Source organism: Myxocyprinus asiaticus, chromosome 49 (assembly GCF_019703515.2).
Source record: "Myxocyprinus asiaticus isolate MX2 ecotype Aquarium Trade chromosome 49, UBuf_Myxa_2, whole genome shotgun sequence".
NCBI classification, from domain to species: Eukaryota; Metazoa; Chordata; class Actinopteri; order Cypriniformes; family Catostomidae; genus Myxocyprinus; species Myxocyprinus asiaticus.
The window spans coordinates 14304621-14331140 of record NC_059392.1 but is presented as its reverse complement, the minus strand read 5'-3'; the positions used below and the strand labels follow the sequence as shown (position 1 = coordinate 14331140).

Genomic DNA, 26520 nt, shown 5'->3' with positions numbered 1-26520 from the left:
AACTACTCAGAATGCATAATGAATTTTATACATCATATGTCAAATTAATTAGCATGTAAAACTCAGTGAAAGGGACAGGGGAGACTCTTGCTAATTGGCAGCAGGGCTTCATGCATAATTATTGGTGAACCGTCTCTGGTATGCCTCTGTGCCTGAATAACGAGGGGAGAGAAAGGGAAGAAAAAAACAAAGGCCATCCAGGCAAGGGTGGGAGGAGGAGAGATCTCGACAGCAGCTCATCATGACGATGATAAACCTACAATTGCCCATCAATATCGTGTAGACGAAGGGGGAAAATTATGATATGTCCCAGTTGTGCTGCTCTGAATTACTGAATGTATTTGTATTATAAAACACAGTGGTTTAGCGTTCATGTAATGCCTACTATACTAATTGTTGTTTTTCATTCTCAGTGGAATGTTTCAGATTGAGCATATGAAAGCAGGCAATTGCTATTATTTTATCATTTAAAAAAAATGCACAATAGGAGTATTCCTATACGTGTTGATTATTGTTTCATGAAAGTGAATTATTATGTGTTTCAAATCCCTTTCATTTGACAATGTGTCATCTGGGTTTTTTTTATTTACAACAGAATAATAGTCTTCAATCAATCAATTTTCTATGTAGACCAAGATTAAGTGACTAAAAACATTTGAACATTTTACCCTAAAAATCATATTTTTATTTTTTTTAAACAAACACACACACACACACACACATACACACATACACACACATTCAAAATTCAAATGACTAAGTCAGAATTTCAAATGTTTAAAATGAAAAACAACAACCAGAGTCAGAGGGATTCGTCACGTACCTGAGTAAGCAGATGCAGACCCTGCAGCCGGAGGTCAGCCGGCAGAAACCAAACCTCTGCTTGCTCTCAATGTCTGTGAGCACAAATGTGAAGTTCTGGCCCACCTGAGTCTGAGACACTCTGCCCAGCCAGAGACACAGAGAAGAGAAACAAATTTTAAAATGAATAACCTTCTCATAAAAATATACTTTTTGTGCTGTTTAACATTTGATAGAAATGTGAAGGCATAAGACAAATATTTTTTTAGAATATTAATAACATAGTCAAATTTAATCATATATGACTAAAACATGTTAAAATGTTAAAATGAAAACAGAGACAAAATTACAGAAAACTGTATTAACCGGTTTGCTTACATTACTTACTTTATACTATATTTTTTTATTTAGTCAGTGATATCTTTCAGAAAATTATATTCACAAATGCAGAAAGATTATATTAAAGTTTATTTAGGGTTTATTTCACACACAGGCTAATTACTACTCGAAGGTGGCAGTGTTGTTCTTCTCCACTAGATGGCAGCAAGAATTCTTAAGCTGAGAGGAAGTGAACTTCTCCAACAGCACATAAACTCTACAACAGCACTTTTTATTTTTCATTTCCATGATTCCACAAGCCAACATACACACACTGCTGTGAGAAAAAGCTGTTCATTGCATTATGCCTGTTAGGACAGACAGCAAAACACATTGTTTACTGCTGGTGGAGATCTTTATTTCTATATATTTATAAAAAAAAGATTTATTTCTTTAGAATTCACAAACACATTAAAAACAGAACTACTATTGGAATCAAAGGTGTGTGGCCCCATCCTGTGAGTTATTTATGAGAGCCTCTTGTGTATGTGAAAATGTGTGTGCATGTGTTTTGTATAAACAACATCATCTCATTTTTCCCCAATTCACACGTTCATAAACCATATCCTGGAAGATGATTGCAGGGGAATCCTACCTTTCCACGTCAAATGGGAAGCAGAACTTAGGCACTGTCTGCAGGACCTCCTGATAAACAAAAGATGAGAGAATGACATTACAGAACATTTAAAGAATGGTATCCAATACTGGCACACATCTATAAATGAGTTGCACACACTGGGTCTCAACATCTCATAGTCTATTAGTATTACAGTACATTTAGGTCTATCAAAGGACATTCCCTAATCAATGAAAAATGCTATGAGAGTGATAAACCTTAATCTACAGGATTTCTTCACCCATTTTATTGTCCACCAATCTAAATGCTTGAAAAAGTAATAGGATACCTCTCCTCAACAAGCTGCATGACTTACGGTATCATTCATGTCCATTGCGTGAACAGTGCTGGAAGAATTACATACTTAAATGTAATGCTTGGTTTATGTGCTGTTGGAACTACTGTAATTACAAGATGACAATTCAAAGATTCTACGCAGAGCTGTTCACACACTTGCACTGAAAAATTATTTGTTTCTATGGCAACGCTCATAACACCAAAAAGGATCCATGTGTGACTTTGTTGTTGATGACAGCAAAATATTAAATCACTACATTAGTTCACCTTTATGTGCTATTGTGCAACGTTTAAGAAAAAATTGTGATCCAGGTACCACTGGCTACAATAAAATGCATTTGAAAAAGAAATACATGAAAACTACCTTTAACTGTCGAGGCCACTGCCATTTTGGTGCCACAAACTTTCTTAGAATTCTGAGTTTTCAACTTCTAATTATGACGTCTACGAAGATGTGATCAGTTTTTACAAGTTGGAATCTTGTAATTATGGTAATTCTGACATGACGTGAACGCACCATAATACTTAAGAGTTTATTCAAATATGGGCCACAACTGTTAAAACATACAGTAGCTGATCAATAAGGGCAAGTAAATGAGTGAATGAATGGACTTACAGCTGACGTAAAGGGGAGGGTCATCCGAGGCTAAAATAATTAGCGGCCATTAGCTCAGTGAGCATTATGCTTGAGCTGGGGAAGGTGTGGGGACGACAGAGGTGACGGCAGATTGTTGGGACAATAGCTAAGCAGCACCAGAGGTTCAGAGGGGGTGTAGGAGGGGAAGAAAGGAGTCCCAGCCTTTAGGGTTTTACCTTCCCGCACAGCCCCAGAGGGAGAGCCCTCGCACCAGCAGCATATGGATTTCCATAGCCAGATCTGCGCCATATGGGTTAGCCACGTCTGGCCAGTCCTGTACTGTAGCCTAGCCATGGGGAACTGCCAGCGATCCCCTGCTCAAAGTATAACAAGCTGCCACCATTTAAAAGAACAGTGTTTGTGTTTAGGGATGACTGGATAGCTCATGATGACTGTCCGATTCCATAACGATTAAAGTACCTGTATTTTTGCCATTTGTTTGAGACATTTTGAAATTTAGATTGAATTCATTCAATGTGTGTGTATGAGTGTATGTGTTCTAGCCTGCAAGTGTCTGTTTTTATTTGCATATACGCGGGCGCAGTGTGGATGACGACTGGTTGCTGTTTTTCTCGGTGGGAGGTGGTGGTGGTGTTGGGGGAAGAGTTAGTATGTGATACAGAGAGCGGCGAGGAGATTGAAGGCTCTGGCAGGCGAGAGAGTAACGTTGGCAGCGGCAGAAACATCCGTGCCGTGTCGTGCCGTGGCGGATGACTGTAGAGCAGTAAAGCTGTCACACGTACGCAAGCCTGATGCTGCCGTATGTGACTGCTACTATCATTAACTCCTATAGGTGCTTCCCCCAAGTGTTTATGCCAAGCTGTGCCATGGTTTTTTTTCCAGAAGCGTATGCAAATGGACGCTGCTCAAATAAAATTGTCTGCTTCGCAGATGCAGATGTTGTCGCAGGTCCCATGCTAGCCTCATCTGATTTCCACCAGTCAGTTTGCGCTTGAGGAAAACTAGCATTGAATTTCACACTGGAAATTGCACTTGGACTAGTCGAAAGGCAATATTAGTAATGGCATGCAGCTGAACGAATGCATTCATAATGTCAAGAACAGCGTGTTAGGGGGAAACAGTGTCTAAAGGATTAGATAAAGGCAAGGAAACCTATAATTAGGAGCGCTGATATGGAAAAGATGTGGTGAAAACCTGTGTCTTGCTCCATAGCAAGAAAGGACCATATAAATTGCGCAAAACCACAATCCACTGTCTCTGTCTTGTAAGTTAAGGCTTTAGCTTCTTTCATTAAAGTAAGCATTCACAACCCATTTTACTTATGTAATGTAACATATTTCATTTGAAACAGTAGTGAAACAGGATATATAATGATACTCAAAGAGAATATTCAATGTGACAAAAAACAGAGCAGGACCGGGAACTTATTGTAAAATTGGGCAGGTAGTTTAAGGGGAGTTTCTGAAATATAAGAGGGCCTGGTGACATCAGTCGAAAAGGAAAGTCTTTTTAGAGATGGAACGAGTTGCATTTTGATTCAAGATTACTTTTTGTCTTCTTTTTTGAGACAATATGCACCAATTCATCTTTAAAAATAAGACTAGAAACATGTAATAAGAAAGTAAATGTGGTCAATTTTCATTTCATGTTGACAGCAAGTCCATTTTCAAATACATTTACGTACATCCCTTAAAACCGAGACACTAAGCTGAAATATTCTCCTGATTCTTAAGATCTTAGTAGAATCTAAACTGCTGTACACATGTGCATTACGCACCTTGTTTCGTCTCACTCTTTTTTTTTTACTATTTATCCAGGTGATCAGGTGACTATACAAAAGCGAGCTATGGGAGGAGAGTCAGATCATGTGAAGAGGTAGAACGTGAGATGCTATCGTTCCTGTTATTTGATTGTACTGTTTTTTTTCTTGCTTTCCTCCCAACCATTGTCCCAAGACAAAAGAATATAAAACAGCTAATGCATTTACAACTCACTGGAGGAGGCAGGGTGAACTCTGCAGGCTGCATTATTTATTTACTGTTGAGACAGGGATATCACTCAGTGAGACAGCATTCTCCATTCCCCCCTTGTCCCACTGCGGAGGCCTGCAATCACAGCCTCTCCTCTATCACTCTCTCTCTCCCTCTGCTCCACCACCAGCATTTATTACTGCTCCACACTACTGGGAGATGCTACTGCTCCCTCCCCGAACTCCCTGCAGATAAAGGGAGCTTCTCATGGGCTGGATAGGAGCAGCAGATCCAGCACTGGCATCAGCAGTGGCAGATATCAGGGGATGTACTGCTTTCAGACTCTAGAACAGCCCAGGGCTTCAATCAGCTCCTGCAAAATGGAAACGTTCATACCGCAAGCCAAAGTATGACAGAGTTGCATGGGTGCACAATCAGGTGGTGTAAATGGAGAAATGGTGAAATAGCTACGGATGTTCAGCACGTCTAGTGTGACCTTCAAGTGTGCAATTGTGACAAATGTCGAGTCAGACTGGTATTAAAAATGCATCTGAGTGTTTACACTGAAGTCACATTACAAAAAATCTGATATCTCCCTGCTGAAAAGACCAGCATTTCTGGTCACCAGCTTATGTTGTGTTTCAGCTGCTGGTCCCCCAGCATGGGATGCTGGTGTGCAGGTGTCGCCACCAGGCTTGGTGAACCGCCTTTATCAGAAAGACAATGCTGGTCAACCAGCTTCACCAGCTAGATTTTGCTGGTGAAAAGCATGGCCATGCTGGTACAACAAATAGACCAGCCTCAAACTGGCAATAGCCAGCATAATCCAGCCAAGACCACCATGGGAATTGCAAAGACACATTTAGGCCTCATTTAACTGCAGTGTGAATGTAGCCAATGTTACTAGGTGAAGTGAACATTTGAGTCGAATATTTAGATGGGAACAGCAAGGCTGAGAAGCTGAGAATGGAAGAGAGGGAGAAAAGAGAAAGATGTTGCAAGTGGGAACTAAGCGGTGCTCTGGGTGAAAAGCATTTCTTCATTCTGTCAATACATTTGAAGGAGGGAGGGGGGTGCAAGAAATATGCGCTGAGAAAGAGAGGGAGAAAAATCAGGAGAGAAAGAGGCAGAAGGAAGGAAAGTGAGAGAAAGGAATAGAAAGCATGAGAACGAGAGAAACAGACAGGCAGGCATCCAGGCAGACAGACCAACAGACGGAGATAGGAAAGAAAAGAGAGATAAGGCAAGAGAAAGACAGAAAGAGAGAGAGACTCCCTCTTTCCCTCTCCAAGCTGATGGGATTCCTCCCCAGGGGTTTCTGTCTTTAAACCTCCATGCTCTTTAAAAATTCTGCCAGCCAGCAGGTCTACACGCCGCTATGGAACTGTCTCCAGCAGGGGAAAATTGTGTGTGTGTGTGTTTGTGTGTGTGTCTCAGAAAGAGAGAAAGACTGGCACAGCCACCATGCTGACGGCACAGAGATCCCAGTGACAGGTTCAAATCCAATCTCCCTACAGGTCAGTATTCACTGTAACCTCAAAACCCAATTAAGTCCTACTTTTTCCTTTTGCAAAATCATTCTTCTCTCTCTCTCTCTCACACACTCACTCCAGGTGTCAGAGAGTTCGGCCATAACAAATGCAGGGGCTCATGGTTATGGTGATGAAAATGATACTGGGTCCACAATTAGCTATGTGTACTACTTCAAATAGAAATGGTCTGGCTATTTTGGCCTTGAAGTTGAGTAATAAATATCACAATTACAAGTTACGTGCATACGAAAAGCCAAGCAAAAGCTGCATCCTGCAACACAATTGTATGCTATTTTGCAGTATAAGCAGGGTTCCAACTCTTTTCATGGCACAATTTTCCAGAACATTTCCAGGACATTTTATGTACCCATCAGGTATAATGTTTAAATAAAAACACACAAGAGGTCATGATGTACAGTTGTGCTCAAAAGTTTGCATACCCTGGCAGAAATTGTGAAATTTTGGCATTGATTTTGAAAATATGACTGATCATGTCTTTTATTTAAGATAGTGATCATATGAAGCCATTTATTATCACATAGTTGTTTGGCTCCTTTTTAAATCATAATGATAACAGAAATCACCCAAATGGCCCTGATCAAAAGTTTACATACCTAATGTTTGGCCTTGTTACAGACACACAAGGTGACACACACAGGTTTAAATGGCAATTAAAGGTTAATTTGCCACACCTGTGGCTTTTTAAATTGTAATTACTGTCTGTGTACAAATAGTCAATGAGTTTGTTAGCGCTCACGTGGATGCACTGAGCAGGCTAGATACTGAGCCATGGGGAGCAGAAAAGAACTGTCAAAAGACCTGCGTAACAAGGTAATGGAACTTTATAAAGATGGAAAAGGATATAAAAAGATATCCAAAGCCTTGAAAATGCCAGTCAGTACTGTTCAATCACTTATTAAGAAGTGGAAAATTCGGGGATCTCTTGATACCAAGCCAAGGTCATGTAGACCAAGAAAGATTTCAGCCACAACTGCCAGAAGAATTGTTCGGGATACAAAGAAAAACCCACAGGTAACCTCAGGAGAAATACAGGCTGCTCTGGAAAAAGACGGTGTGGTTGTTTCAAGGAGCACCATGTGTCCATGCAATAGCAAAGTAGACTTGCTATACATGTTCTTTGTTGCAAAGTGGTTAATAGCTGTCATTTGTGGATTTTCCAAGAGCTAAAACTTATCGCATACGTGCGAATCGGTTAAAATGTCTATTCACACATTATAATTTTTTAATCACAAATGCTAGCAAAACTGTCGCTCTGTACAGCCCTGGATCTACTACACACACACAGACACACACACAGGGCGAGTGCGATGCTCATGAATCTGTGTTGTCAGTGTTTAAGCGGAAGAATTCAAACATTCTTTTTTGAAGCATGCAGCACATGCAGATTATTTATTTATTTAACTAAATCTCACCCTTTTGCACTTTAATAATCACATGAGGAAATATCAGATTTTTTTTTTTTCCTTTTTCCCACAATTTGGAATGCCCAATGCGCTTTTAGGTCCTCGTGGTCACGTAGTGATCAATCCGGGTGGCGGAGGACGAATCCCAGCCGCCTCCGCGTCTGAGACCTTCAACCCACGCATCTTATCACGTGGCTTGTTGAGCACGTCACCACGGAGACATAGCGCATGTGGAGGCTTCACACCATCCATGCTCAACTCACCACGCGCCCCACCGAGAACGAACCACATTATAGCGACCACAAGGAGGTTACCCCATGTGACTCTACGCTCCCTAGCAACCAGGCCAATTTGGTTGCTTAGGAGACCTGGCTAGAGTCACTCAGCACACCCTGGGATTCGAACTAGCGAACTCCAGGGGTGGTAGGAAATATCGCAATTTTAATTTGATTAATTATGCATTCAAACATTCATTTTCGTCCCAATTATGTCAAATTTCATGACATACCGCATTTTATAGGTAATGCTATTTTTATTACTGGATTCAGTGACCCTGTCCATGTTTTCCATATCTTGGAAATGTGGTAACTGCGATACAAGCAGACTCTGATCGTTCAATTATTGAAAATTAATTCACATGTATAAAGGCTGTATCACCATGCTACCACCTCAGGTGTAATTCATAATTTTTTTTTAACCAGCCCTTCGAACGTCGTCGCTGTCTAAAGTTTAGAACTCAAATATTTTTGTCGTTAACACAACAGCAATGAAATGAAAAAAATATATTTAGCACTTTATCAGTATTTCTCTAACTATTTCTGCAGAGATAACAGCAGATGTGCAGAGAATGTACCTGACAGGGCTTCGTTCATGATAATCAACCACTGACATTGCTTTACAATGCACAGCCACCAGCAGTAATAAAGTGTTATGAATTTGTGTATATGACACCTATCCCCAATCCCGATCATTACCATGCTTTTGTACATGTAACATTGTTAGTGACACAATAATTATTATATATTATTTTACTAAAATATTTTCCAGGAAAAATAATTATTTTTGAGGACATTTAGTCAATGTTTTCATTTCCAGACTGGAAAACTGCATTGCAAAATTTAAAGTTTTCAAGGACACATGGGAACCCTGATAAGAAGTGCGAGAAGCGTGTTCACATGAAAAATGCAATGTAAAGAAGAGTACTACGAGCAGGAGGATGACGTACATCTTCAACTGACAAATTGGAACTGGAATGTTGGATAATGTGGAAATAGGACATGAGACCCGACAATCGCAGCTTGTCCTATGTAGCGGAAGGGACGGGTTACCTGGCCATGATGCTAGTCTGACAAAACAAAGTGTTATTAATGGTGAATGTGGCAACTATCTAAACTTCTATGAAGACAGGACCATGCAAATGTGAACTGAATGCATAACCATCACCTCACTGTAAATATGTACATCATTTGAGAAGTGTTGGACTGAGGTTGCTAACACGCTAAAGCTAGCGGCAACACATGGCTTGTATTTGAAAAACGGTGAATGCTTTCGTGTAGTAAAAAACCGTTAGTGTTCCATTTGAGACAATACTACACTTTGACAACTCATACATGGACAAATGCATAGTGCACACTCTAAGTGCATAATGCACATAAACTCACTGAGAACTTTACTAGGGACACTATAGTCCTAATAAAGTGCCCGACAAGGTCTTCAGCTGTTGAAGCCCATCCGCCTCAAGGTTCAACTTTTTGTGCATTCTGAGATGCTATTTTGCTCACTACAATTGTACAGAGTGGTTATCTGAGTTACCGTAGCCTTTCTGTCAGCTCGAACCAGTCTGGCCATTCTCCGTTGACCAATCTCATCAACAAGGCGTTTCAGTCTGCATAACTGCTGCTGACTGGATGTTATTTTTTGTTTTTGGCACCATTCTGAGTAAACTCTAAAAACTGTTATTGTCCTAATAAAGTGCCTGACATGCTCTTCTGCTGTTGTATTTACAGTGAGGTGATGGTTGAGTATTCAAATTTACATTTGCATGGTCCTGTCTTCACAGAAGTCTTGATAGTTGCCACAATCACCATTATTAACACTTGTTTTGTCAGACTAGCATCATGGCCAGGTAACCCCGCCCCTTCCGCTACATAGGACATGCTGCTGATTAGATAATCGCATGAATAAGTAAGTGTACAGGTGTGTGTAAAGTGCTAAGTAATGTAGGAAGGAGCACATCAACAATAGGTAGTAGAAGATAGTGAACGTTTCGGCAAAGTTTTTAATTTTCAGTGGTCGAATTTTCAAAATTCGACAGACTCATTCACATAACAGTCAACTAATTTAAAGCTAATGACCGGGCCAAAACAGAATCTGTGGACTTTTTCTGCATTTTTTTGCACTGAATAGATGTAAAAACATGTTAAACTGAGCAGAGAGAAGTACACATTTTTATTGACAGCTGAAAGCATTAGCATATTTACCTAAATATTTAATAAAGAATTAATTTTTTTAACAAATGGCATCCAATTCCAGTTTTTCCTGCGGAATCCTACGAGTACAGATGATTCACCAGTTAGTTTGGTTTGTGAAAATTAATAACATATTGGTTAGACATCATAATAGAACATACTTAATGAAAGTAAACGAATTTGGATTCAGCACTATGTTTAGTGAATAACCTATTGAAAATAAGATATATGAAATACAGTGTTAACTGCAGTGATAACTTCACAAATTACTGTGGATAATAGGGTGTGTATAAGCTCTACAGTGACAAGCTCTTCAAAAATAGTTAACATGAAGCTTAGAAATACCTTAACCCATATCAGCACATAAGGCAATGTGCTCTGCCCACAATATGGCCATAAAGCTTTTAGGTGTTGTAGTTTAAAACCTATATTTTATATCAGCAGCACCAGTGCCTGATGCAATAGCACATCAATGGGAATGAAACAATCTTCTGCCTTCTCTGGACCCTTGAATCTCCAACCAAGATTCCTTTCATTACATTTTAATCGTATGCTGCTAGCTTGGCACTTTTGACCCTGCGCTATGCGCCTTTAATAAGTGCCGACTTCGCTCCTGGACCAAAGCAAAAGTGCTAAAGGGGTAGCTCTTCCAGAGTTCCAAATTGACACAGAGCATTACATTTTCACTTGAAAAGAGCGGAGCAGAGCGGGAGGTGGATGATTTCTCTTCTTTAGCCGCCTTCCTTTGCTTTTTGTGGCTTCTCGCTTTGACCCTTAGGTGGTAAGAAGATAATATTCAGTATGCTGGCACAGAGGTTATTTCTTTCCTGTGCAAACACACTGTCTGTACTGAAGTGCTTAAGGAAATGTAGCAGGTGATGTACTGATCCTCTGCGACCACTGGAATGTGACACAGGGGCAGACTGGATCCAGATCTTCTACACTAAGCACCCCAAGTCTTCCAACATAAACTTCACTAGGCCTGTGGATACTAGAAACAACAGTTTTGTTTGAAACTGTTATGCTTCTGAAACTGTTATCTCTTATGCTTAACATAAGAGACATGTTAAAGACAAGAAAACACTGGCTCCTGAGAAAAAACAGTGAAATGTAAATCAGGAATAATCTTTCAAAGTTAGTTTTTCTCATTTCTAAAGGCCTGCTTCTAATTGATAGAGAATACATACAATTTATTCTATTAAAAATCATTATCACTTGCGGAAAATTAATGAATGTAAACTTAAATTTTGTAGATTTTAAATTTTTTGAAGAAAATGTGAAATGTGCTTTACAATGCAAAACTCGCTAGTGTGTATACTTAGGATTATGGATTTTAACATCCCCTTTAATAAGCTACTAAAACTTTACTTTGTGTAAACAAAAAGGTTTTGCTTAATATTAAAAGCAAACGCAGGAGGATATATCATCCTCCAAAACTCTCAGCGATGAATACATTATTGTAACGGATGAGCAGTTTTTGTTTTTAAGAATACACAAATGATATTCTACTGGGCTAAGTCAAGATTCAGCTACATATGCCCGAGAATCGCAGAGCCAGAAACATCATTAATTGAGTGCCAAGTGGCCTGGGGTATTTTCTGTGTTTAAGCTGTCAACTCCCATTGGACCACATGATCGCTCGCTCACTCTCAGCTGTGGCTAGAAGCTACATCAAGCATGTGGAGTCTCTGAGACGCACAACCACCACCCCCTCATGCGCTCTCTCTCTCTCTCTCTCTCTCTCTGTATCTCTTCCTCTCTAGATAAGCTCCACCAAACCAGGACACCCTCCAATTTTGGTCGACGACAGCTAGAGCTGTAATGATGACAAGCATTTCCTTCCTCTATTGAAGGTTTTAGTGTGATGTGCATCTAGTATCATGTCATATGGTTTGTGGGAGGTACGAGTTCCAAGTTTTCTCAGGTATATTTCAACTTAGTGCTTCACATGTTTGAATACATGCAACAGCATGAATGTGCAAAGACTAGAGAAATGGGGGGAGAAAAGGGGAGAAAAAAAAAAAGACTAGAGAAATGGGAGGTCAACGTACAAGTTCTTAATTTCAGTTCACTAGCTGGACTGAAACAGTGGCTGGATAGGGAAGTAAAAGAGACACATGACCATCAATCATCCCGTCCAACTTTCGAAGAGACCCTGTGAATATTTCCCTTTTTTTTTTTAAATGGCTTGTAAGCTGTCACTTTCTTGATGAATAAGACAATGTCTGAGACATCCAATGTAATGCAAAAGACTGTTGTCTACAAACACACTCCAGTGCTTCTGGCACTGCTAACAGATAAAACCCTTGAGGAGAATCCTTTTATCCGCTCTCGAAGCCCTAAGGTCAGGGTAATCAGACGCCATAGGCAACAGTGTGGCCTCAGTGAGGGTGTGTAGTTGGGCCTGACGTAAAGGCCAGCTAACCGGACCAGACTTCACATTACCCACACTCTGGACAGGCCCTGGAGACCTCCTTGGCTCGAAGAAATGAAAGGAAAATCTCAGAAATAAGATGAATAAGGAATACCCCATGAGTTTGAGGGTCATTTGTGGAATCACTGTCAGCTTTGTTTCGCAAGCTTCAACGATGTTTCCCTCAACCACAGCTCATCTCTCACATGCCCTCAGTGTTAAAGCCTTGAAATGAAAAGCATCACCACACCGGCGGTCTTCGTGCTCCTTGATGACGCTCCGTTGGCTGGCCTTCCCTCTGGGGTGCTGGTGTGTGTCCTGCAAAGGATGGGGTGAGCCAGGGGGAAAACGCTACCAATCATGAAGTGTCAGGCTTGGTTCATATGATTGTACATTGTGTCAAATCTAGACAAATATTTGCCCCAAGAAGCTCTGGGGACACAGTTTCTCACTTTGTTACATGAGCAGTAGCTTCACTCAGCATGCCGTTTCACCACCTAACTAAGGAGATGGAGGACCGGGTGACATCTGGAGGCTTCGGCGAGACTCTCCAACATCCATCAGGTCAAACACACTCTGCTGATGGCTTGGAATGTGATGTTAGTGTTGAATTATTCCCTTTGGAATACAAAGCCATGCTGAAGAAATGTGTAAATCTCAAGGATGCACATGTTAAGGTCAAGGTAAAAGGTTAAATTTGGGTTTCTAGAGAGATAAACAAGACAATATGATTATCTGCTAAATGCAGGATATCTGGACCTGCATGACCTTAAGCCTAATTTAAAGCATGATAAAGTGTGTTGTCATAAATGACTGCAACAGCAATATAATAAGAAATTATAAAATATATATATATATATATATATATATATATATAATCACTAAAGTGACTTCTGTATGACTACATCAAGTTTTCCCGGTGATAATGGACATAAATATTATTCTTATTGAAGGTGGGACTATACCATAAACTTCACAGACATGAAATCTAATTTCCATGAGGAAAGTGTTGCGTGCCTTTTACTGCGTGTTTTATTGCATCAAGACGTAATTTTTCAGTCAACGGGTGAGCGCATTTTCAATATGTTTTTCAATTAGTTTAGCATGTGCTGCACAGTTGAAATAGGAGAAGCACCTCATCTTTCCTCTCACTGCGGCTTCAGGGATGCAGCACCACATAGCTCATGCGTCCATTATAACCTGCAGACACAGTTTATGTAAAACAACCCTAAAAAAAGGTAGCTATGATCGTGGCATTCTCCATTGGTATTGCTGTTGCTGCTATTGTATCGCACGTGCAAACAACATCAGAAGAAAAGCGAAAAGGAAAAAGTGTAGCTCTGATCCTGCCGTCCTCCATCAATGTTGTTGTTGCTATTGTATCACACGTGGAAACAACATCAGAAGAAAAACAAAAACTGAAAAAAACTTAGCTCTAATCCAGGTGTCCTCCATCCGTGCTGTTGTTGCTATTGTATCACACGTGCAAACAACATCAGAAGGAAAACGGTCAACAATATATTACATTATCCCTGGGGTACTTTGTAGGTAGGAATGTTAGAGGGAAAAGTCTCTTCTGCAGTGTAGTTCATCTAAAAATTTCTTACAGAAATTCCCACTTCGGGAGTACCAGAACTCTAGGTAGGAAAGGGGCTATTGAATAAAAAGTTAGTATTTACATTTCTTTAGATTAGCCTAATTAATTATCAGTGAATTGAAACTAGGTTAAATAATAAAGCAGTCAGTAATTCCAACCTGCTTTAAACAGTCCATCATTGTTCCTGTCCCGAAGAAACCCCAACCTTCCTGCCTTAATGACTATCGTCCTGTAGCACTGACCTCAATTGTGATGAAGTGCCTTGAAAGACTGGTCAGAGACTTCATCACCTCCTCACTACCTGATACCCTGGATCCCTTAAAGTTCGCTTAACGTCCAAATCACTCAATGGACGATGCCATCACACATCTCCTCCACACAGTCCTAGATCATCTGGACAAGAGGAAGGGAAATTATGTTAAAATGCTGTTTGTTGATTACAGTTCAGCTTTTAATACTATAATTCCCTCTAAACTCACCAACAAGTTGGAGGACGTGAGTCATCTTTGTGTCAGTGGATCTCCAACTTCCTGACTGACAGGCCACAAGCAGTAAGGGTGGGCAGACATGTCTCACCCCCCCTCACCCTCAGCACTGGAGCCCCCTAGCATTGTGTTCTAAGCCCCCTTTCTTTACTCATTGTACACTTATGACTGTGTGGCCACTTCCAACTCCACCACCATTGTCTAGTTTGCTGACGACACTGTTTTGGTGGGCCTGATCTCTGATGATGAGAGGGCCTATCTGCAGTAGATCAAAGGCCTGGAGGACTGGTGCCAGGAGAATGTCAGCAAGACCAACGAGCTGATAGTGGACTTCAGCACAAAGCAGGCGAGGAACTACCAGCCCAATATTATCAACGGGGCCACAGTGGAAGAGTGGACAGTTTCTGATATCTTGGCATACACATCTCACACGATCTGTCATGAACCTGCCACATTAACACCATGGTGAAGAAGGCCCGTCAACGCCTTTACCACCTTAGGCTCTTACAGGACTTTAAACTGCCCTCTATAGTGCGAAAAAACTTTTACACCTGCACCATTGACAGCATCCTGACAGGAAACATCACAGCCTGGTTTGGAAACTGCACAAATCAAGATAGACTGGCTCTACAAAGAGTGATGCGATCAGCTGAGCACATCACCCACATCAAACTCCCTGACCTGCAGTCCATCTACAGCAAACGATGCTGGACCAAAGACAGGAAGATCATGAAAGACCTCAGCCATCCTAATAATGGACTCTTCTCTTTGTTGCGGTCAGGGAAACGTTTCTGCTCCCTGATGGCCAAAACAGAAAGAATGAGAGGGAGTTTCTTTCCCCAGGCCATCCGTGTCCTGAATCAAGGTCAACACCAGGACTAGTTTCACTATACAACACCACACACTTGAAGCAATATTACAAATATTTATTGTAATTTATTTATTTTTTTTCTTCTATTTTTACTCCTTATCTAATATATATATATATATATATATATATATATATATATATATATATATATATATATATATATATATATATACATACATACAGTTGTGCTCAAAAGTTTGCATACCCTGGCAGAAATTGTGAAATTTTGGCATTGATTTTGAAAATATGACTTTTATTTAAAGCTAGTGATCATATGAAGCCATTTATTATCACCTAGTTGTTTGGCTCCTTTTTAAATCATAATGATAACAGAAATCACCCAAATGGCCCTGATCAAAAGTTTACATACCCTTGAATGTTTGGCCTTGTTACAGACACACAAGGTGATACACACAGGTTTAAATGGCAATTAAAGGTTAATTTGCCACACCTGTGGCTTTTTAAATTGCAATTAGTGTCTGTGTATAAACAGTCAATGAGTTTGTTTGCTCTCACATGGATGCACTGAGCAGGCTAGATACTGAGCCATGGGGAGCAGAAAAGAACTGTCAAAAGACCTGCGTAACAAGGTAATGGAACTTTATAAAGATGGAAAAGGATATAAAAAGATATCCAAAGCCTTGAAAATGCCAGTCAGTACTGTTCAATCACTTATTAAGAAGTGGACAATTCGGGGATCTCTTGATACCAAGCTAAGGTCAGGTAGACCAAGAAAGATTTCAGCCACAACTGCCAGAAGAATTGTTTGGGATACAAAGAAAAACCCACAGGTAACCTCAGGAGAAATACAGGCTGCTCTGGAAAAAGAAGGTGTAGTTGTTTCAAGGAGCACAATACGACGATATTTGAACAAAAATGAGCTGCATGGTCGAGTTGCCAGAAAGAAGCCTTTACTGTGCCAATGCCACAAAAAAGCCCGGTTACAATATGCTGGACAACACCTTGACATGCCTCACAGCTTCTGGCACATTGTAATTTGGAGTGACAAGACCAAAATAGAGCTTTATGGTCACAACCATAAGTGCTATGTTTGGAGAGGGGTCAACAAGGCCTATAGTGAAAAGAATACCATCCCCACTGTGAAGCATGGTGGTGGCTCACTGATGTTTTAGGGGTGTGTGAGCTCTAAAGGCATGGGGAATCTTGTGAAAATTGATGGCAAGATGAATGCAGCATGTTATCAGAAAATACTGGCAGACAAGTTGCATTCTTCTGCACGAAAGCTGCGCACGGGACGCTCTTGGACTTTCCAGCACGACAATGACCCTAAGCACAAGGCCAAGTTGACCCTCCAGTGGTTACAGCAGAAAAAGGTGAAGGTTTTGGAGTGGCCATCACAGTCTCCTGACCTTAATATCATCGAGACACTCTGGGGAGATCTCAAACGTTCGGTTCATGCAAGACGACAAAAGACTTTGCATGACCTGGAGGCATTTTGCCAAGACGGGCAGCTATACCACCTGCAAGAATTTGGGGCCTCATGGACAACTATTACAAAGGACTGCACGCTGTCATTGATACTAAAGGGGGAAATACACCGTATTAAGAACTAAGGGTATGCAGACTTTTGAACAGGGGTCATTTCATTTTTTTAATTGTTGCCATGTTTAGTTTTATGATTGTGCCATTCTGTTATAACCTGCAGTTGAATCCCATAAGAAATAAAAGAAATGTGTTTTGCCTGCTCACTCATGTTTTCTTTAAAAATTGTACATATATTATCAACTCTCCAAGAGTATGCAAACTTTTGAGCACAACTGTATATATATATATATATATATATATATATATATATATATATATATATATATATATATATATATATATATTTTTTTTTTTTTTTTTTATCGTTAATTTGGGGGAGAAAAGTCGTACCAAGAATTTCACTACATGTCGTACTGTGTATGGTTATGTATGTGACTAATAAAACTTGAAACTTGAAGAACCGCAAAACTATCTGTACCCGTATCAGCAGATGTTGTTCTATAATCGAATATTGGTATCAGCACACACATTTTGTATCAGTGCATCCCTAATATTGACGTTAATTAATGTACAGTCACAGGTGAGCGTATATCACCCACTTAACATTAGCTTTGAACATGGCTTATTCATTTAGATTCTAGAGCCGAAACTATCTGTTTTATAATAATGCACTCACACCTAGCACAATGAAATAGCACTGCACTGTATATCTGTGCATTTATAGTGGTCTTTTTAGTGCACTTCCTGTTGAACGTTGCAGTTGTTTTGCACCCAGTATCACCACAGGGATCAATAAATGTCTTCTAGTCTTCTGTCTCATGTCTAATAACCAATAACTTCTCCTGTTAGTATAGAACTACATACAAATATGCTGCATAAACCAGCATCAACAGGAAAAGTGATTCGTAACTTTCTAAGTGTTACTAAAAGCTGCAGTTAAACATGAAACTTCCTGTTGAGATCGAAGTTAAAAGACATTTGACCACAAACCTACAAGCACATGATAAGACGTAAAGGGCAGAACAGCTAATCTCTGATATACGCCTCTTTCAATTTATTAATGAGCTGGTGGTCCTGACACCATTAGCAATTAATTATTATGTGAGTCTGAGGTTTTTCGAAGCTAATATTTCACACAGGTCAAATAAATATTTCTATGGTGAGCCATCACAACAGAAAATATGAAAATAAATAATACAAATAGCTGGTATGTGCATATGTTTTTCAATTTCTTTATCCTTCATTTGGGAAGAGATCTGAGGGTGATTGGCAATAAATGCTCGCTTTTCCATCTGTCCAATTGATTTGCAAAACATGGCCTCCTCGTGATTCAGATATATACGGCGCTCCACATGGCAGCTGTAGGTGACCAGGGCCACGGCGAGTCTCTGGGACAGAGGGATCGCACATCATATTTCGCCGCCCTCTGTGCCAGCCTCCAGTCTGTTCCCTCCTCATTTAGAGTCCCTATTCTAGCAAAGCGGGTAGTGCATGAGAGGAGGATAAAAAATCAATTCATATTTCCATAATCCACAGTGCTGTTTGTCTGTCTTTTCCCTCTCCTTCTCTCTCTTGCTCTCCCTCGCTCCCCTGGGGTAGAGTAACCCCTCCACCCTGATCTACGGCCTACAACTGTCATTAAGCGCCGCAACAATAAGAGGATAAACAAAGAAGGCCTGTAGAGATTGGAGCTGCTGCTGCCATATGCTGGCTAACTTGGGGAAAAAAAGGGATTTCAGTGGCTAGAGAGGGAGCAGCCATACAAAGACGAAAAAGAGCCTAATCCTGGTACTGAGGCGACTCAGTGAGAGCCTTTATGGAAAAGGCCAATCCATCTGTACACATCTTAAACTAGAAACGATCTAGTCACCAAACAAGGTGAAAGGGGATATTTATAGAGACAGATTTGCTTACCTTCACTGGTTTGTTAAGAAAACCATTGTACTGCATTAGTTTTCATACTCTTTTGAAAATTCTTCACTTCCAGGATTCTTCACTAGTCATTAGTAACATTTAAATGGCAATTCTGACTTTTTTGTTCTTCTAGTGTGAACAAATAGTTTCTGAAGCATCTCTGGATCAAAGTGCAAAAGAAAGACAAAGATGGTCACATCTTTTTCCAATTTGCTTTGAGCAAGAGAGGCTTGTACTTGAAGACCTTTTGAGGCCAAGCCAACAAAAAAGTTGTGAAAACCACAACACTGCACTCTGACACAGACCCGCTTTTTCTTGTACAGCGAATACACACAACCTGAACTACACTGAAGCAACAACCAAGATCAATTTAAACAGACCACTTTTCAAATATTATTTTACTGATAATAATAATAATAAGAATCTATCTATATATCTATCTATCTATCCATATATATATATATATATATATATATATATATATATATATATATATATATATATATAATTTAGTTTTTGTTCTGCTATGCCATTCAAAAGAAGTTTACTTACTGATGACACAAAAGTGATCAAACAAGAAAAGGACAGAAGATTATTCAGATTTAATTAGGGTAAAAAATAGATTTCCTGATTAATCACGATATTCATTTGAACAATACCGATATCCATATGCGGACACTGTTTGACTGACCGACAGGCGGCTAATGTGTGTGTGTGCTCTGAGAGCGCTCGCAGAGGTGCGGTAAATGCCTGTCTTGGTGAGGTATTAAATGTAAAGACAGTCATTTATGTGTAAAGTGAATGTAAACAGTGGATTTGTATCAAAATTGATGTGTAAATGCAGCCTAATACACCTGCTGATGTCATTATTAATATTAAAAACAAGAAAAAATGAGAAATCCACTGGCTACTCTTGGCTGGATAACTTTACTACATTCATTAGTATATTCAATATTGCATGTGTGTCTATGTTTGTTTATGTTTCTTTTATGTTGAGTTTCTTATTAAACTTTACGTTTACTGTTCAGCTGGTTCCCGCCTCCTCCTTGCCCGTCCTTTATCTGTTACAGTGGTGCCGAAACCCAGGAGGGAGGAGGGATGCGCTGTCGCGGAGTCCTCGCCACTGCCATCCGCCAGGGAGCAGCCACGGCCATCTGCCTGGGGACGGAGGGGTCTCTGCCGGCCACTGAGAGCAGGAGGAACCACAGCCGTCTACCGGGAAGGGGAGGAGCAGTTCCATCCGCCAGGGGCCAGAGGACTGGCTGCCATCCGCCGGGAAAGGAGTGAGCTGGCATCCGCCAGAGGGCGGAGATGCAGTTGAGGACCGGGCGAAAGCGTGTCCGGGAGCCGGCGAGCAAGTTTTCTCTCTCTCTCCTCTCTCACGGTGTCTCCGCTAGCACTTTATCTTGATCTCCCACTGATCAGCTGATTCAGCCCCGACCGTGCTCCATCACGGCCCGGCCTGGCCACACCATCCTCCAACTCCTCCCCCGCCTGATTCAGGCTGGGGCGCCACCGGTCTGACTAACCTACCCCCCCAATCTCTGGAAGAGAGACACAGCCCTTCCGACCATTGCTGGTGGTCCACAACGCCTCCTGCAAACCTGGGGGAGAGATGAGGGGAGGCGTGGGGAGGGGGAAAGGGTGAGCAGAGGCACACAGAGAGAGAGAGAGAGAGAGAGAGAGAGAGAGAGAGAGAGACGCATGCAACGCAGCCATGTGCGACTCTCTCTCCAACTGGCGTCTCCGGCTCCCCTTTATCTCGCTCTCCCGCAGATCAGCTGATTCAGCACTGGCCGTGCTCCATCATGGCCCGGCCATGCCCTCCTCCTAGTCACAGTTCTATTGCTTGCAATTTGTTTTTATTTTGTTACCTTCTTATTTATTAATCATGACTTGAATAAATACTTGAGAACTTAAAACAATGTTTACTCATATTATTTAGTACTTTGCTGAGGTATTGTTGTGGTACTGAGAATCGTCAAATTGATTTCACATGCAAGCAAAACAGACATTATAACTGAAATACACCAAAATGAATCAAAATCGAACCTAGTTGAGCGTCTGTGAACAGGAATCGAATCGTGAAATCTGTATTGATATCCAGGCCTAGATTTAATACATCCATTCATAATCAAGCTTATTGCTTGTTTCTGGTGTGAAAAAAATCACCAAATCATACGAAACCCAGTACTGTATTGGTGTGAAATACAGTGGTGAGCATACAAAGGTTCAATCCTCGGGTCTCCATCCACACCCATTCACATCACAGCCAGCTGATAAATACACAAACAACGCTTATTGAAGACCTGCTCACCACTTTTCATTATCAGCAACATTTCATCACATGGGAGGGAGAGAGAGAGAGAGAGAGAGGTGGAGAGAAAAAAGGAAGGAAGAGCAAAGGGGAGAGAGGTGGGAGGTAGGACATTAGGACCAGGAGGGGTCGTGGATGTGGTGCTGGTGGAGAAGGAAGGAGAGGAGGGGGGGAGAAGGTGAAAGAAAAAAAAAAGTTGCTCTGTCTCCAACCTGGTCTCCAAAGTCCTGAGGGAACTTCCACAGCACTGTCGGATCTGTAAGAAATTGACAGACAGAATTAATCAACAACCACGCCGTTCAGAACACATACATATTAATGAAGGGGGTGGGGGCAAGGGTGGTTTCTCCTATGTGTCGGCACACCGCTGCAATGAGTGGAGGCATGGAACGTTCTGCATATGTTAATATTATCCGGTTAGAGGCCTTTAGAAACACAGAGACACAGAGATGATACTCGACTACCTGCAGAAACGGCAGATGTGTGGCGCTGCATTAATATTTCAGACCTTAAAAAAAAAAAAAAAAAAATTTTTAAAAGAGAGAGGAAAGTGTTTACTGCACCATTTCAAACATAATGTACATGTACAAAATGTTAAATAAATTCATTGTGTTACTCAATGGTGACCTATATTCCAATTAAGTCCTTATTCCAAAGGCCAATTCCAAACACGCAAAGCAGGGTTGGGAAGTAACTAACCAACCTCATTATTCAGTAATGAGACTTTGTGCAGCTTTTGCAGAAACATGTTCCTTTTTCCAAAAACTGGTGGAGTAAGGTGACAAAAAAAAAAAAGAAAAATCTGTTTTTATGCTACGTATATTGCATTTTGCATGCAACCTTCCAAATGAGTGAGATGAGGCAATATTCAAACTTTGCTTCCTGAATGTCCCCTGTCTTGTGTGCTGTTCGAAAGTGATTCGTTTTAGCCAATTAATTCATTTGGATGCAAAAAAAAAGGATGCATTCATGACTTATTTGAATCATTGCTCAGTAGTGTTTCTTGAAATTTGTATTCTTTTATTGTATCAAAATAAATAATTATGTCTAAAACTATGGCTTCGATTCTGTTTTTTATTTTATTTAATTAGTTGTATAGACCTTCACAGAGGCACCATCTATTGACAGGAATGAAAACAAAGCTGTGAGGGATAGGGTTAGGGTTAGCAACACCGTGCCTAAGCACCGCCTAACCCTAACCCTAACCTAATCCTAACTTACCATCTATTCAATGACGTGCACTGTATAAAGCTATCAAAAAGCTTCTAGATCACATTTAATTTTCTACAACTCATGTTGTCTGGAGTTTTTTTGTCTACTAAAATTTCTCAGAAAGATATTTTTTTTTTAATGGTTTGTATGTGGAATGATCCAAAAACACTTTAAACAACTGTCAACCCACTGAAGAGACTGAAAGTCTACATAAATATGGCATTGCTCTGAATAAGGTCTATTTAACAGGTTTGTATTCAGGTTGGTTGCCATCACCCAATTGAGATCTTCATTGTTTTTATTTTTGTAAAATGACATAATTCAAGTAGCCTGGAGAGGTGAGGTGTCCAAGCCGCATCAGCTACTTACTGGGGAACCTCAGGGTTCAGTGCTCGGGCCACTTCTCTTCTCTATATACACAATATCACTGGGACCCATCTTTCAGACACATGGTTTCTCTTACCACTGCTATGCTGATGACATGCAACTCTACTTGTCTTTCCAGACCAACGAAACCACAGTGACTGCTCGAATCTCTGTCTGCCTGGCAGACATCTCGGCCTGGATGAAGGAACACCACCTGCAACTTAACCCAGCCAAGACCGAACTCCTTGTCTTTTCAGCCAACTCTGCTGTTGAACACAACATCACCGTGCAGCTGGGTGCAACTACAGTAACGCCTTCCAAAACGGTCATTGTACATCGATAACAAACTAAATTTCACAGACCACATCTCAAAGACCGCAAGATCATGTAGATTCACACTCTACAATATCAGGAAGACCCTTCCTCTCTGAACATGCCACACAAATTCTTGTTCAGTCACTAACTGTAATGCTCTCATTGTAGGCCTCCTAGCATGTGCAATTAGACCCCCGCAAATGATCCAGAATGCAGCAACATGTCTGGTCTTTAATCAACCAAAGAGAGCGCATGTTACACCACTTCTTGTCTCTCTTCACTGGCTGCTGGTTGATGCATGTATCAAGTTCAAGGCTCTGATGCTGGCATACAGAACAGTCACTGGGTCTGCTCCAGCATACCTAAAATTAATTCTGCAGAGCTACGCGCCCACTAGAAGCCTGCGGTCGGCTAAGGAACGTAGCCTTGTTGTACCAACACAAAGAGGCACCAAACACTTTCCTGGACTTTTGGCTTCATCATACCACATTGGTGGAATGACCTTCCCAACTCCATCCGTGAAGCTGACTCACTTTCTGTCTTCAAAAATGGCTAAATACACATCTTTTCCATGAGCACTTAACCAGTCACTAGAAGAAGAAAAAAAAAAAAAAAAATTATATATATATATATATATATATATATATATATATATATATATATATATATATATATCTTGTTGCACTTTAATCTGTTTTGTATACTATTCTGATGCTAGTGAAACTTTGTAATATGGCACTTTTTGTACCACTGTCTCCTCAAGATCATTCGCTTATGTTTTCCTCTTTTGTAAGTCGCTTTGGATAAAAGCATCTGCCAAATGAATAAATGTAAATGTAATTGGATCTTTATTCAATTAAAAGTACATATCCTGTTGTTAAATAGCTTCAGTGTAGTTAGCTAATTTCCATTAATATGGTGATTCTCACGAATCCTGTCAAGAATATGTAGCTTGCCAGGAAGGTTTCAAAGTGGCTTCCCTCACACTGGCACTATCCACTAAACCACAGCTCTAACGAACTGTTAGCTTTCAACACAACTAGAATGTATAGAGGTGTGTATAGACTCTGAAAACAACACACTGTGACACATAGACAGAGCAATGCTCCAGACGCCTCTGCTATGAGTCAACCTAAAAAGATCAGGGTCACAAACCACAAAACAATATCTTCTGAAGGTCAGTAAAAGAAAGGCGAGAACAGACAAGTGTGGTGCAAACACACACAAACAGGCTATATATACATATACATACATACACACACACACACACACACACACACACACACACACATACAGTTGAAGTCAGAAGTTTACATACACTTAGGTTGAAGTCATTGAAACTCATTTTTTAACCACTCCACAGATATAATGTTAGCAAACTACAGTTTTTAGGCAAATCATTTAGGACATCTACTTTGTGCTTGACATGAGTTATTTTTCGAACAATTGTTTACAGACAGATTATTTCACATTTAATTGACTATATCACAATTCCAGCGGGTCAGAAGTTTACATACACTAAGTTAACTGAGCCTTTAAGCAGCTTGGAAAATTCCAGAAAATGATGTCAAGCCTTTAGACAATTAGTCAATTAGCTTCTGATTAGGGCTGCAACACTATGAGATTTTCACGGTACGATAACCATCTCAGAAAATATCATGGTTTCACTTTATCATGGTATACGGTATTACACAATTATTATTATCAGTTACAATGACCCTTAAAGGAGTGAAAACAGAAGTTTTTTTTTTGTTTTTTTTTGGTTGAACAAACGCTTTATTATAATTGAAACATTAATATTTTTCTTAATGGAAGTATATGTAAAAAAAAGTCTCCCTTTTGAAAATAAATAAAATAAAAAGAATAAATAAGAAAGCTAACAGAATTATAATAATAAACCAAATAGCATGTAATTATAACATGTTATATAACTAAAGCATGTTAGTTTACATGTTAAATTAACTACTAAATGAAAAATAACATCAGCTGTGTGAGCTTTAAAGTAATGTCCTATGATTATTAACAATTAACTTATCCTGTAGGTGCGCGACAGTGCAGCCAGGCTGCTCCTGTCTGTACCTTTAACTCAGTGGTTCTCAACAGGTTTTGCTTCAGGACCCAGATTTTACATTGGAAATCAAGTGGCGACCCACCATAGTAAAAACGTAACCTGTATTTAATGTATCCTGGGTCGAATTTCCTTTTATGTTGCATAGTTTTGTTCATGGTTTTCAAGTACAAGGACATGCATCAAGTGACATTATTTTTGTTGTTGACGTCAACAACAAAAGCATCAGGAAGTTTTCTCTTCCCCCTTTTAAAAATTGAAGGGCATATTTACTTATATTAGCCCATTATTATCCGGTTTGTTTCCTAATTTCAAACATAATTAAAACAGAACATACATATTACACAGGAGGAAAGGCTCCTCATTACCATGGTTAGGTCAGTGTAGCTAGTCTTAAATAATAGTAATAATAATAATAACAAATTATAGTATTTATGAAAAAATAAATACTAGCTGAAACACATCTTGAAACTTTAACTACAACTGCCACTGTTGATATAAAATGAGGTCTAATGGATTTAGATTATTTCATATGAAGCTATAACTTTTTGTCAAAATATAACTAGTTATAGTTACTTTTACTCATGTAAAAAAAAAAAATTGCACATAGCACAGTGTTGCTCTTTTCCTCAGTGCAGTTTGGCTTGTCAGGGCTGCCTACTATTTGAGAGGTTCGACTTGACTTCCTCCATCACACTTTAAACTAGAAAAGTCTAAACTAGAATTGAAATTGGTCACATCAGTTTTGAGGTCTGAGCTCCGCAATATCGAGGGAAGCCCGGTTGTTGTACGCACGCGCCAGAGAGAAGAGCTGATCATGATCGTGAGCTGGTTCCATTACACTCGTGCGAAAGTGCAGATGAGAAGCCTTTAGCTGATTGCGAGATTATCATTAAATCTGCCTCGGCAGTCCTTAATAGGCTATCACTTGTGCGGCCATCAAAATATCTTCAATGGGAGAACCATGGCATTGTTCTTTCCCTGCTGTCTGAATACCCAGTCTGAATAGACCTGCGACCCACTTTTGGGTCGCGACCCACCAGTTGAGAAAAACTGCTTTAACTCACACACACACTCACTTATGTCAGACCCCCCTTGCCACGCTTCTCTCTGACATTTTCTCCGCTGCATGTGTGTGTGGGTGGTGCAAGTTAACGAGTCTGACAGGCAGTCGAGGAGGAAAGGAGATCCGCACATGCAGGTGAGATTCTCCATCCAGTTGCATTTTTTTTCTCAATACCGTAGATAAGCAAATGTACATGGTATGAAAACCATCAATTTTCATACCATGGTATACCGTGAAACCGGTATACCGCTGCAACCCTACTTCTGATAGGCTAACTGGCTAATTGGAGTCAATTCGGGGTGTACC

At 40.2% G+C, this 26520-nt stretch overlaps 1 protein-coding gene across 2 annotated transcripts in view; it reads right to left on the bottom strand.

Moving 5' to 3' along the window:
• LOC127438332 (DENN domain-containing protein 1B-like) overlaps positions 1-26520 on the bottom strand; it is a 133500-nt gene that overhangs the window by 73516 nt on the left and 33464 nt on the right. For both annotated transcript variants that reach the window (XM_051693854.1, XM_051693855.1), the window contains exons 3-5: positions 21400-21443; positions 1775-1824; positions 824-943 (exon numbers count right to left, since the gene is read on the bottom strand). In XM_051693854.1, the coding sequence (XP_051549814.1) occupies positions 824-943; positions 1775-1824; positions 21400-21443 (214 nt within the window). The remainder of the gene's footprint in view (positions 1-823; positions 944-1774; positions 1825-21399; positions 21444-26520) is intronic.